Source organism: Felis catus, chromosome B4 (genome assembly GCF_018350175.1).
Source record: "Felis catus isolate Fca126 chromosome B4, F.catus_Fca126_mat1.0, whole genome shotgun sequence".
Lineage (NCBI taxonomy): Eukaryota > Metazoa > Chordata > Mammalia > Carnivora > Felidae > Felis > Felis catus.
This window is the reverse complement of record NC_058374.1, coordinates 127666521-127681075: the sequence shown is the minus strand read 5'-3', so window position 1 is coordinate 127681075 and position 14555 is coordinate 127666521. Positions and strand designations below refer to the sequence as shown.

At 47.1% G+C, this 14555-nt stretch overlaps 2 protein-coding genes across 3 annotated transcripts in view; one reads left to right on the top strand and one right to left on the bottom strand.

The window, feature by feature from the left end:
• SYN3 (synapsin III) overlaps positions 1-14555 on the top strand; it is a 465836-nt gene that overhangs the window by 158336 nt on the left and 292945 nt on the right. The gene's annotated exons all lie outside the window — the stretch shown is intronic.
• TIMP3 (TIMP metallopeptidase inhibitor 3) overlaps positions 1871-14555 on the bottom strand; it is a 59712-nt gene continuing 47027 nt past the window's right edge. The window contains exons 3-5 of the mRNA XM_003989216.6: positions 7710-7821; positions 6885-7006; positions 1871-5805 (exon numbers count right to left, since the gene is read on the bottom strand). Coding sequence (XP_003989265.1) covers positions 5608-5805; positions 6885-7006; positions 7710-7821 — 432 coding nt within the window. The 3' untranslated portion in view covers positions 1871-5607. The remainder of the gene's footprint in view (positions 5806-6884; positions 7007-7709; positions 7822-14555) is intronic.

Sequence of the window (14555 nt, the reverse complement as noted above, 5' to 3'; positions counted from 1 at the left end):
AATAAAGTCTTCAGGTGAAATTTTAGGTAGCAGGACAAATGACAAAGGTGGATGGCATCCCTTGGGATATTGGCAATTTCAGCAAATTCGGGGACAACTTGAGCTGGCATTTTGGAGCCAAACGCTGATAATAAAGATAAAAGATGTTTCAAAGGTTGGATGTTGTTTCCCTTGAGCCCTGGGCAGAACCTGGTTCCAACTTTTATTTTGATAAAAGCTGTTGTATTTTGTTTGCATTGATTATCGAAGGGCACTTTCCTTGTGTGTTCCCTTTGCTTTCTGACTTATGGATGTACCTGAGGTTGTCTCTGGGAAGTGGTTGGAGCTTAGCTTGGAGCACATGGTCGAGCCCATTCATAGGACAGCTGGGTGAGAGGGGTGACATCTTCCTGAAAAGGTGGAGAGCTCTTTATCCCACAACCAAAAGAAGTTGGGTGGGAAGAGTTCTGGGCAGCTGGAAATAGCCTGTGATATATCTGCTTGTGTGTTTGGTGGTCTTCTTAAACTGGTCAAAGGAATGCGGGGCCATGTCCCCATGCTTGCCATGTAAGGAATGTGAATCTTGGGCAACAGTGCAGTTAAAAAGGTATCCAAATGTCCCAGCTGGGGACTGGCCTTTTCGTAGAATCCCACGCTCAGGCTGCTGACCTGGAAATTCTACCACACGAGTGGTAGGACTGCAGGCCCCAGGTGGGGGCAGTCTAAACAGGCAGAGAGGTTTTTCCATTGATTATCTTTCCCTTATATCTGATCCAATGAGAGTCATAGAATCCAAGATATGCTGGTTGGAATAAGAAGGGTAAGTGGAGGGACGCCTGGGTGGCTCAGTCAGTTAAGTGTTCAACTTTGGCTCAGGTCATCATCTTGCAGTTTGTGGGTCCAAGCCCTGAGTTAGGCTCATGCTGACAGTGTGGGGCCTGCTTGGGATTCTCTCTCTCCTTCTCTCTCTGCCCCCCTCTCTCTCTCTTTCAAAATAAATTAATAAAATTTAAAAAAAAAGAAAGGTAAGTGGAACCTGGCATATTCCAACAAAGTATGAACACTATAGAGAAAATTCAGGGGTTATCATCAAACCAGAATGAATTTAAATCCTAGTCTGCCAGCATACTAGGTCTTGAGCAATGAGTTAACCTGAGTCTTGGCTTCCTCAGCTAAAAACTATGGATGATAGTGGGACAACCTCATTGGGTTGTGGAAATTTAATGCAATCATGTGTGTAGAGTGCTGTGCCTGATATATGATAGGTGATCAAAGTAGATTAGCTTGAAATAGGGGCAAAAGCTATACCTGGAACATTGTCAACAATGGGATGAAAGTTGGGTGAGGGGTCTGCAGCCAACCCAACTCATTGAGGATGACAGGTCCAGCTGTAAGCTCCAGGAGGGGCTCATGGCTATAGTGGGACGTCTTGAGTTCCTAGCATTTCCAACTAGGCCAAGCCATACTTGGAATTTCAGGCAGGTGTTTGGCATCAGGCACTGATGTTTGCAACCTTCCCCTCTCAGTTTCATGGTGTGAGATTCTTAGATGAAAACGGAAAGCCAAGTCAGGGCTCCAGTCTGGGAATATTTGAACTACTAATAGTTAATTCGATAGGAATCCAGATTCTGTAGAGCTATGGAGAACCCTGGCCATAGAAACAGGGAGCAAGGTCAGTGCTGGATTAGCAGTTGAGGGGAAATCTAGAATGCCTGCTCCTACCTTGGGAAAGGTCTGGGGCAGGGTGGGCTCAAGCCCTAGAAGTGAATGAAGGGAGGGGAATGTTCATTTGCCTGCAGCCAGGACAGGTGGGACCAGCTTCCAAGGCCCTCTGCTGTCTATATTACCCCCAGTGGCAGTCAGGATATAAGGAGGCAAGGGACTACAGGTGTGTGATAGAAATAAAACCATTTTACTGTTTAGAATAAAGGACACACTATAAAAAGTGAACATTATGCAACATTACAGACAATATACATTCACGGAATATAAAATTCATAAATAACATGGAGGAAAACTGTAAACAGTGCTACAAAATTTAGCAACAAATACATTCCTTCCAGACAGGGTTTTCTCTGGTTGGTTTCTCTCCATCACTTCTGGGTCTCAGGACAGCAGACTGGCTAAGGGGAAAGGTGAGGGCATGGGAGGATCTGTGAAGCCCTTCCCCCGAGAGCACGAACCGGTCTTAAATTCTTTCCCTCCTCATGTCTCCCAAATGCTAATTTTTGGAGGCTGTTGATATCCACCTCCCCTACATTCTCACACTTTGTTTTGCTTCTATCATCAGATTTTTAAAGTGTTTTCCTTGTGTAAAACTACTGTAGTGATATTTTTACTTTTGGTAGCCAGGAGCCAAACCCTTGGGTGCCATCTTGGGGTAATCCATATTGATGATCATCAAACACAAGATGAAAGGCTGGGCAGGGGAGGGTACTTGTCTCCTAGGGGCCACAGTGTTTCTGAGACAGAGCTGTTCCAATAAGTCATTTGTTTCTTTAACTGTTCAAGAACCATCATATGAAAAATGATATTCATGGGCTGTACCATGACTGCCATGATGTAGGTCTGGAGCTGGGTGATGGTAAAGGATGGGAGTCTCTGGTATTATCTACCCAGACAGATGGAGCACAGGTCTGAGAGGAGAGAGCCCCAGGTATAATGCTTTCTGGATAGGGAGGCAGAAGAGATGGCCAGATGAGGCCAAGAGGTCTTGGAATCACAGCTCCCATGGCCCTGGGTTTTTAAAAGAAATCATGGCTTCCCAACTGAGTGGTCAAAAATAAGGGGGGGAAAAGAATGGGAATGACCAGCAGACTGCCCAGTGCCAGTTGATACAGAGCAAGGACATGGATGTACTTGCTGTTTTCCCTCCTCCTTCCCACTCCAGAAAGCACTGGGATGCTGATAGGGAGGAGGAGGGATTAGTGTCAAGTGGTAGTTCCTTCTCATTTCTCCAGTTCGCCAGTCTAGCTGCCTGCACAGTAGAAGTATTTTACCCTCCATTCCACTTTAGAATTTGATTCAGGAAAATGGCGGCATGTGGGTTTCATTTTTTTTTTTCTCTTAAACACAATGTACACATATTAAAGCCTACACATGACACAAGATTTAGCAAAATAAAACGTTCACGATATGATTGAAATACGGAAGTGTCTCAGCTACATAAATGACTTTAAATTATACAGTAAGTGAACAGGTGAAATAAACAAAGCTATAGCTTATAGAAAGCTCAAAAACCGCCCTCTGCCAACATCGCTTTGCAAAGGACCCTTCTTTGCCCAGGACCTGCTATTCTCTTTGACAGGGCCTGACAGATGGGACTGTGGTTCCACCAACATTTCTACAGGGAAACTTCAGATGATTCATGCTCAGGCCTCACCCCAGGTCCCTCCTTGTGTGAGTGGAGGTGACCCCATGAAGGACCAAGAATGGCCAATGCTTCATAGAGGGGATGCTGATGTCCAATTGTGAGAGGGCACTTGTGTGGTTGGGTCAGGGGTTCCATCTTGTAAGACTTGGAGGTTGAAATCAAGAAAATCTCAGAACACCAAGGACTTGGGCTTACCCTTTAAAGACCACTGGTCCGCTGACCTCAGCTCCTTTTGCTTACACAGCTGCGTTGAGAGGGCAAAGCCTCCCGTTTCCCACCTGCCAAATGGCATGACCATAGGGTGAAAGGTACAAGATAATCCAATGAATACCATGGAAACTGGATGCCTGCACTGCCTTCCCACTCAGGAGTTCTGCCAAATACCTTGCCTGGGTATTTGCATGTGTGTGTGTCTGTGTGTGTGTGTGTCTGTGTGTGTGCAAGACATCACAATGTGTTGTCTGCTTCTTTTTTTAAATCCTGTTTCAATTGGCAGCTCTGTTTCCTAAAGTGGAATGAACTGAAGATACAAATACTAAGAGGAAAATAGCCATAATCTGAAAGAAGAGACAGAGTGATCATGTTAAATGTCACCATCCTACCACCCCCAACTCTGTGAAATATGCATTATCACCTACTCTTGGCATCTCACTTTCAACACTTAAACTGAAAATAATTTTATTTAATCAGAGAACTTATATTATAGTTTTATTTCAAAAAAAACAAAAAAAAAAACAAAAACACAACAAAAACCCTACAGCTGATTGCAGAGTCAGGCTTCCCTAGTGACCACCGATTTTAATCCCATGAGGTGAGGACCTCAGGAGATGGTGTTTGCCCACCAGTGAGCTGGGAGAAGAGCAGGCTGTCCCAAAATCCAGGAAAGTGGCTGTCTAGCCAAGGCAGCTTTCCCTCCTGTGCCCAGGCCCCTGACCCATACTAACTCTCATTCCTTATCTGAGCCAAGCCAGTAAGGCAGTTAAATGAAGGCCCCAAACATGAAGCAGGAGAAAAGGAGAGGGACAGAGGTCAGATGACCCCAGTTAAAGGGATGTCGAGGGTGTTCAGAATTTCAAATTTTAATTAAAATGAAAAAAAAAAAGTCAACTTGGAATGTCATGATTTTCTTCAAACAAGCAACGACAACAAAATAGAAGAGATTATACTACTGGCATATTTAACAGCATTGAACAGAATTCTGTGTCCTGTAAAAAATTAGCTTATGTCCCCGTGTGGGTATATGCAAATGTGTATACAAACACATCCCCCTAGGTGAGCTAAACCCTACTTTGGAAATAGTATTCTCTACCCAGCTCTACTTGACTATATCTGTGGATAGTGTACGATGTGTGTATTCCTCCGATTTACATAAAGGCAAGCTCCCGGCCAAATCTACCAGAGTTTTCCAGGAGGAAGTCTTGTGGGAGATAGAGAGAGGAAAGACATTCATCTCAGTCTTTCACCTGAGCTTTTGTACAAGGCAGGCAAATTGCCTCCTGACCTCAGGCAGATGTTTAAGTCTTCATCAACTAAGAAAGTTCTGTTATTCTGTCCTGGCTGCTTGCCGGACTCAGAAACATCTGGTCAACCCCAGCATCACTGGGCTGGGGGGAATTGAGTGTGCTGCACCCTCTCAGACCCTCTCCTGCAGTTTCTTCCTTCCCTCCCTCACTCTTACGTGCAGACACAGACAGACATAGTCTGGTTGGACAATGCAGTAGCATCTCCTCAGTGTATATGGTCTTCTGCGTACCTTGAGTCTATCTGCTTGCTGCCCTGGACTCATCCTGAAACAGTTGACCTTTCAGCAACTTCCTTGTCTGTGTCTTTTATGTACTGGGATGGAGGACAAGGGTCGAGGGAAGCGGGTCTGGGAGATGGTGAGGTGGGGGAGAAGAGAGAGGGGTAGGTGTTACAATGCCCAAATGGGGTAGTTTTTCGGTTTCTGTTTTCCTAAAAAAATAGATTATATCATCACGAAGAAGAGGAGTGTGCATTCCTCATTCTTTCTGGCATGGCACCAAAAATTCCCGCGTGGAAATGGGTGATGTCAAAACCAAAAAGAAGGGGCAGGGTGGGGCCAGGAGGATGGTTCCAAATAAACTCCATATGACAGCATAGACTTTTCCTTAAGTGTTCGAAGTGCTAAATTTGCAAGAAAACAGGCACTAATGTCATTGTCATCATCTGGGAAGAGTTAGTGTCCGAGGGAAGCTCAGCGGGAAGGGAGGGAAGGGTGGGGAGGGGTCTGGTGCTCAGGGGTCTGTGGCATTGATGATGCTTTTGTCCGGGGGCGCCCATCCTCGGTACCAGCTGCAGTAACCACCCTTCTGCCGGATGCAGGCATAGTGTTTGGACTGGTAGCCAGGGTAGCCGAAATTGGAGAGCATATCGGTCCAGAGGCACTCGTTCTTGGAGGTCACAAAGCAAGGCAGGTAGTAGCAGGATTTGATCTGCAATTAGATAACAGCCAAAGGTTGGTGGGCTCTGCCATGGTGGCCCCAGTCCTGATGCTTGCTCCAGTCTGGATTCAGAGCACTGCAGGTGGAGCCCAGCCACATCAGTCCCTTGGTGAAAATAATGTAAGTAACACCCACTAACACCTACCGAGTGCCACTGTGTAGCAGATATCCTGCTAAGTGCTTCTATGCTATTCTCTTTAGTTCTCATAACAGATCTATCTCCCTTTACAGATAAGGAACCAGAGGCTCAGAGAGGTCAAGGAACTTGCTCTGATTTACATAGCCAGAAAGTGGTGGAACTACACATTTGAGAAAACTCTTCTTTCTCAAGTGGTAACAAGCAAGGATGAGAGATCTCAGCTGTTGTGGAAATTGAGGAATTAGAAAGATTAAAGCATAAACTTTGGGCATCTAGCTGCCATCGACTAGAAATCACATGAGCTGTGTGAAATCGGGGAGCTGTGTGACCTAGGGCTTGTTACTTAAGCTCCCTGAGCCTCTATTTTCTTATCTGCAAAATGAGCATAGTAGTAATAAACACTACACAAAGTTGTGAGAATTCAGTGAGAGAACTGCCCAGCTCCCTCCCACAGCAGGCAGGCTGTGTGCCATGAACTCTGCGCTTGAGTCAAGGAATTGGCCCTGGTTAGACCTTCCGCAGCATTTGGTATCAGTAGTCCTGTGCCAGCTTGCCCATCAGTGAGGCAGCTGCCCTGGTGAACTCACTTGGGACTGCTTGCAGGACCTGCCACTATAAGGATCTGGTACCTGCCACAACCTTGAGCCACAGGAGAGGCCAGGGACACTGAAGAGTCCTCATGCCCCAGCTGCTGCCAAGTGGGCAGCCTCGGGTGGGCAGATTATAGCAGAAAGGCATTCTTCCCCCACCTTCTTCACCACTCAGCCAGGGGGCAACATTCCTCACCACCCCTGTTCACACCCGACCTTCCGCTCTGGCCCGACACGCAGACCCTTCTCAGCACAAGGGCCTAGTGCCCAGTACAGCAGGAACTGATGTTTCTGGGGGCCGTGAGCCAGCACCTCCCCTGCCTGCCCTCTCCAGGGATTACCTTGCAGTTACAACCCAGGTGATACCGGTAGTTGAGCCCCTTGCGCTGGGAGAGGGTGAGCTGGTCCCACCTCTCCACGAAGTTGCACAGTCCTGTGTACATCTTACCATCGTAGACGCGGCCTAGAGGAGGAAAGAGGACAAGAGGAGAGTTGTTGTGTCCAGAGCCCAGCCACAGGGCTGGTGAGAAAGAATTCTCACCTACGGAGAACCCACCTTAGACCAGGTACTGGGCTAAATACTTTCCAATCCTGTGATTTTACTTCATCCTTCCTGATACGTTTTAGGGAAAACTGTGTCCCCATTTCCCAGGTGGGGAAAACAAAGCTCAGAGAGGTTAAATGACTTGCTTCTTAAACCCATGAAGCCCTAGAGTTGGGACGGAGATCAACCCTTCCCGTCCCCATCAGTGGTTTCTTGGTTTTGTTGTTTTTTCCTTTCCTACACTGACTGCCTGTAGGTGGGTAACTTTCACAAACAGACCTAATAAATAGGTTGACTGTGGGGGTATAGAGGAACAGGTCCTAGCAATCCCTTTTGATTTATATAGTAAAGCTGAGAATGTGTCAAACTAGACAAAACTCCGTTTCCATCACAGGGCCAGTGGTGGCGTCCACACTAAAACCCAGCTCAGTGTAGAGCCTTGAGCTCCTACCATAGGCCAAGCCAAGTGCACTCAACACCAGACAGTCCTTATAATTCATTAGGTGAAAAGCCAAAGTCCTAAGGACACCTCTGGGTCAATCACTCCTTCTCTAGCCTTCTGAAGTGAGGGACTGCTGGACTTTGGCCATACCCTGACCTAAATGCTAGAGTTGGCTGTTACCTGTCAGCAGGTACTGGTACTTGTTGACTTCTAGCTTGAGGCCACAGAGACTTTCAGAAGCTTCTGTGTGGATGTACTGCACGTGGGGCATCTTGGTGAAGCCTCGGTACATCTGTGGGCAGAAGGAACGTCATGAGAGCAGGACCAGGGCTCGGAGAGCCTGCTGTCATTTGTTCTATGGGAATCTGACTCCCTTAATCCACCATCGTGTGGCCACTGACCTCCCCAGCCATTTCTCCTCCTCTTGTCTGAGCCACGGTGGTGCCATCCTGGAGAAACCTTCCCATACAGCCAGTCACACCTCCCGTTTTAACACACCCACAGCACGGCACCAGACATATGCTTTTCTCAGATCCCAAACCTTTCTAGAAATCCATGCAATTTGCTGTGAAAGGGGTCCTTGCCCACCTCACCAACCTTGACCCCCACGTGCCGAAAAGGCAGATGGCCAGCATTCTGATGACATCTCTATGACATTTTTCAGTGTATAAAAGCATTCCATTTACATTCCCCTCACTGTCTCCTCCTAAGAACCCAAAGAGGTAGGCATTCTTGTACCCATTTTACAGACAAGGACTCAGAAATCGTGTTTGGTTGGTGGAAGTTGAACTCAGGCCCAGGGTTCTCCATGCTTTTATCTTTCTGAGCATCTGTTGAAAGCACTGGTTTCCTTTACCCCAGGCAAAGCCTATAAACATGTATACAAAATTTCTAGATTTTTAAACTAAACACTTTATAATTGTTAAGTTGAACTGTATGAAAATGGTGATATTTGGCCATTTTTATCTACAACATCCTCTAAGACGGCGGTTCTCAACTGGAGGCAGTTTTATCCCCACCTCAGGAGACATCTGACAGTGTCTGGAGACATTTTTGATTGTCACAAACGGGAGGGGGTGTGGCTGCTACCGGCATCTGTGGGAAGAGGCCCGGAATGCTCTTAAATATCCTGTAATGCATGGGATAGCCCCTGCAGCAGAGTTATCTGTCCCCAAATATCAGTGGTACCAAAGTTGAGAAATCCCACTCTAATATTAACCCCCATAACATTCCCATGAGACAGGAACTATTTATGCCCATTTTATAGGTGAGGATCCTGGGCCCCAGGCAGGTTAAGTGGCTAATCTAAGGCCTTATGGTTGGCAAATGGCAGAAGCAGGACTCCAGATGGGCACATCTGCTCCAGAGCCCATGCTCTTAACCATTATCCTATGGTCTCTCTTCCTGTGGCCTCACAGAGTCATGCCCAAGGGCCTCTGATACAGGCAAATGCTATTTATGGCTGTTGCACCTCCTTTATGTGCATGTGCTCAGAGCCACTGGTATGACCATAACGAGGCTGGACCCACTTGGTGATTCCAGGTCATGGCCACGAGTCTTACGTGGGTTCAGATCTGTCAAGGAATCTCTGTTAACTGTGTGAGTGGGTGAAGGTAGAAGGGGGCAGCGAGGTGTTGCCCAATCCCATTATCCTCCCAGCTCTCAGAGCACACAGGCCCTGGATGGCTGGTGGTCTCCAGGGGTTTACAACAGGACAACATCTCTCCTTTAGCTCCTGGCATGCATTATTAATTTACTTATGGTAATTAATAAAGAGCTAGACATCGCCTCATTGGTGTCTCATCTAAGTGCCTCCCATTTGTACTAATGGGCCGGGTTTTCTCCTTATTTTCTATTAAGTGGGGACTGGATGGTGGGGGTAGGTGGTCCACGAGGACCTCCACCATCATAGAGTGTCTGTTGGACCCACAGAGTTTGGGAGCCTCTGCCTTTTTAAGGGGAACGCTGCCCTAATTGTGTGCAACCATCAGTGCAGATGGTTTTAATTTACCTGGCCTCTCTTTTAGCCCTCTTCTCCCGAGAGGCTCACCAGCTGAACGAGGAAACGCAGCCAAGCACTGTGAGAAGTGCTGTCCACACTCAGTTTTCAATTATGCCGCGGGGGAGCAGGGGCGGGTCAGATCGTACCCCCCACTTCCTCAGTGATGGATGGTGCCTCTCTGGCTTTAACAGGAACCATGCTTAAGAGCACTGCTGTGTGCATGCCATCCAGTGTGGCCTTCCAAGAACATTCCCTGCACTCCCTCTGTGCCCATCAGCTTCTCCTCTGGTGTGGATGTTCCTTGAGTTCCTGGCAAATGTTTCAACTTAGTCCTCGCTCTGAGATATTGCAGACCCAAGGCCATCAGAGCCTCAGTACATCCTTGTTGGTATTTCCCCTTCATCTCCTTTCTGCTTTATGAGTGAGGATCAGTCCCTGTCTAGGGTCCAGTGACTTCAGCTGCTCAGTTCTCACTACTTTGGAATTTGAAGGAATCTTGATTTTAACAGGGCTTGTAGCACTTGCATGCAGTATCAGAACTTTAATACATCGTAAGTGATTGGGTCTGACAGACACAGCACTGCCACTTAGCGTCACTTTTGAGTGTGACAATATGGTAAAGGCAGATGGTACTCATTTCGTTATCTTTTCTTTATAATGATCCCATCATTATACTTTTCGATCCCGAAAGTATCATTAGGTCTATATGCATAGAGACTGAGAATTGGTTTGACAAATTTAGGAAGACTGTAATACATTTGTAGTGTCCTGCAATCAGAGAATCAGAGAATCTCAGAATTGGAAAAGATGTTAAATTAGGTAATCAAATCCAGTCAAAGCGCTGGAGGGTTAATGGTAAACTCTGGTTCTGGAGACAGACAGCCAGTCTGATTCTTGTCTCTGCCACTTATTAGCCACTTGGAAAGCTACTTTACCTCTTTGGGTCTCAGTTTCTTCACCTGTAAAATGGGGTAACGTATTACTCCATAAAATGTTTTTGAGAATTAAACGACTTAGAATAGTGCTTGGAGCACATTATTCACTAAAAGTTAGCTTAAAACTAGTTCTACTGAAATTTCTATCAGCAGAGGGAAAGGTTTGTTCCTCTTCTTTCCATGGCTCTTTGCCCAACCTTATCTTTTAAAGCAGAGATTTAAAGCTGGATTGAACTTCAGACTAGGCAGGTTGTTTTTTTTTTCTCTCTCTCTCTCTCTTTCTTTCTCTCTCTCTCTCTCCAGCTTTAGTGAGGTATGATCAACAAATAAAAATGCATATATTTAAGGTATACAACAGGCTGTTTTGATATATGTATACATTGTGAAATGGTTACCACAATCAGGATAATTAACACATCCCTCACCTCCCATAGTTACCTTTTGTGTGTGTGTGAGAACACTTAAGATCTGTTTTCTTAGCAAATTTCTAGTATTCAATCTGGTATTGCTATTATTATTTTTAACATTTATTTACTTTGGGAGAGACAGAGGCAGCGATGGTGAGAGAGAAAGGGGGAGAGAGAAAATCCCAAGCAGTCTCCACACTGGCAACACAGAGCCCGATGTGGGGCTTGAACCCAGGAAAACATGAGATCGTGACCTGAGCTGAAACTAAGAGTCAGTCACTTAACCGACTGAGCCACCCAGGTGCCCCTCAATCTGGTATTATTAACTACAGTCACCATGCTGTACTTCAGATCTCCAGAACTTATTCATTCTACAGAACGGAAAGTCTGTACCCTTTAACCAACATTTTTCCTCATCTCCACCAACCCCCAGCCCCTAGTGACCAGCATTCTACTCTGCTTCTGTGAGAGGTTCAACTGTGAGTTCAGCTTTTTTAGATTCCACATAAAAGTGAGATTATGCTCTATTTGTCTTTCTGTGTCTGGCTTATTTCACTTAGCGTAATGTCCTCCAGGTTCATCCACGTTGTCAAAATGAAAAGATGTCCTTTTTTAAGGCTGAATAATGTTCTATTGTGTGTAGACACACACCACATTGGACTCCATGAGCCTCTGGGCCTCCCCTCTTGGTAGTATGTACACAAAAGTTCTAAGAAGTTAGCTTCCTTTGGGGTAAAGAGACAAATAATGTAAGAAAGAAGTTTCTGGATCTGGGGGGCTTTGAGTATTTCTTATGGAATGCCTGCTCTTCACTCTACATTGACAGCATGAAATGTCATCACTATGTCAAATAATTCTGGCTTGGCTGCCAGAGATGAGAACTGTGCTGGGTGCTGTCTTACATCATGAACTCCTTTCAACCCACAACTTATTCTCCTTTGCAGACCAAGAACCTGAGTTTCAGAGACATTAGATACTTGACTGAGATACCAAGTGTACAGCCTTTCTCTTACAGAACAGGCTGTCTAGCAAGGGGTGGGGGGGCAGAGCACATGACAACGCAGGCAGTCTCTGCTGAGGGCTGGACGAGAGACCCAGACCAGAAAGAGTTACAGGCATTGAGAAGAGAACAGTTCCCTGTGGGCTGGAGGGTCAGAGAGGCTTCCAGCTGGAGCTTCAAAGGCGAGACCTTGCTATAGTGCTCATTTGATTAGACAGACCACTGAAGGAAGGAAGTCCCCAGGGGCCAAGCATTCCAATTGCCCAGCAAATCTGTCCTGCCCAGAGTCAGGACATGCAAAGCACATGACCAGTGGGCCTCCCCATGGGACCCTCCCGGGACCAGCTGGGACATAATGTTCCCCACGTGTTGTCCCCCGCCGCGCCAGCCTGGGAGCATGTCTCCACTGTACAGACTGCAGCTCCTGGCAAAGCAGACCGCTTTCTCATGGTCCTGATGGGAGATAAGGTCCCTATAGATTAGAACGACCAATTCTGGAAACTTCCACCTTTGCACTGCAGCCCAGTGCCTCTGCTCCAGCTAATCTCCAACCTTAGGCTTGCAGTAAGCCCCCTTAACATTCAAATGCTCCCCCACACACACACCTGTGGGTCTCTGCACACTCAAGAGGGGCCTGCAAAGTGGGACCAGAGGTTCTGGAATTAGCATATGAGAGAGGGTCTGCCTGCCTTTCATCTGTGTAAGAAGTTCCAGGGGAGGGGGTGGGAACTCTGAGACAGAAGAGAGAGGTTAGACAGGATGGCTCAAATTCTCACGTTCTCAGAGTTCCTTCAGTCCTGCTCTAAGGGAGCCCTGGCTCACCCCGTCTGACTCTCTGGGGTAGACTCTCTAATCCACTAGAACAAAGCCACCCAGGGACCAGTGCCAAAACTCATGCAGGCTCGCCTCCCTGGCCTCTCCTCCTTCCCTCCTACAAAGAGTTTTCAGTACACCCTTTGCAGGATGTTGCAAGTCAAGAGCTACACTGCTGGAAGATAAACGACAAAGCCAAGCTAACGTCTTTTTGTTCCCTGGGGGAACTACATACAACTGGGGTGGGGGTGGGCAGGAGTGATGAATGCAGCTCGGCTGTTCTATAATCTCCTTGTTGGCAAAGGCTCTATAGCTTCCCTCCAGTCTGCCACTTTCTAGTGGTATGAACTTGACTATTACATGACCTTTCTAAGTCTCAGTTATCTCACCTGTAAAACAGAGAATAATGTGTGTCTGCTTCACAGGGCTGTTGTGAGGACTGATCCATGCAAAGGCTTAGCAGAATGCCGGGTACATAGTAAATGCTCAAAACATGTTATTTGAATAGAGTCTTATTTTCGTTATAACAAACATTATCTTTCTATCCCAGGCCTGAAGCATAGTGTTCAGCACAGAGAGAGGTGAGAAGGCAAGGGGAGCGGGGAGGGCCAATTGGATGAACTACTCCAGTTCCTACATCCCACACCTGATTAGCCAACTGCTACCTGGAGACCAGCAGAATTCAGTGGCCTCTCAGGATAGAAGGGCAATGACCCTTCCAGGAGTAATCTAATATTGGGCTTGTAGGAGGGGCAGAGTTAATGAAAAGGCATTAGACAGTGATCAATGATCAAAGCGACATGGCAGGGAGATTTGAGGAGTCATGTAAAGAACACACAGGATTGGGAAGGAATCCCAACACCTTAGCTTGGGAACCAGATCTGTCTTTAATTAAATGCATGACTGGGCAAGTCATTTCCCCTCTGAGCCTGTGTCAGAAGTAAAACAAGGAATTTTGCTTTCCCATGTCTAGCACCCTGGTTCCATGAACCTGGGTGAAGGATAGTGAACGGACAGTGTGACGCCACCAGCCCGGGAGTGAGTGTGTGCTCTGAAGCTGAAGGGTGAACAAATGTAACTTGGCCTCTGAACACCCCGCAGAGGCCGGCCTGGCACCAGCCAGGGGGAAGTGGGACATTTTGCCCACAGGAAGGGCCTCTCATCACCCTGGCATCCGGGCCCTGAAGGAAGTGGGGAAGCTGGGCAAGCTTAGGAACCACTGCCTCCCAGCTTTTCCCTCAGATCTGCTGGCCACAGAGCGTCCACAATGTGATGGATTGTTCCAGAGCAGGAGGGGGGTGTTTCCTGAACCTCTGCTTTGCCTAACATGCTTCGGCGTTTGCTCACTGGCTGCCGGGGGCTGTACAGTGGGGGTTTCTTTGGTTGTTGTTGATCTCGTTGGTTTCCCCCCCTCCACACTCTTCTCTCCCCATGGCCATCTGAAGACATAAGCTGGTCCCATGACCAGGCTTGGGCAGCCAAGGGCACCTAGCCAGGGCTGACTCTGGACATTACATAACCAGAAGGCTGTGGATGTTTCCAAAGTTGAATCGAAAGCAACAGGTTCCACAAACTTAGTACATCAAACCTGAGGCCTCAGGACGCAGGAATAACGAGGCCTGGAGGTCTGCCTCCAGAATGGTTGGGTACCACCCACAGGCTATCACTACTCTCATTCAGTTCTACCCTGGGGCTCAAAGGCTTGTCTCCTCTGGGGAGTTTTCAGGCCAGTAGAGTCCCACCCTCATTTCTCCATTAGATGGATAAACATCCACCAAGTCCCTGATGCGAGTCTGGTCCTGCTCTAGTTTTTGAGGACGCAAATATGGGCAGTGAGTAAAAGGGCTGGCAGTCCCCTTGGACCTGAGC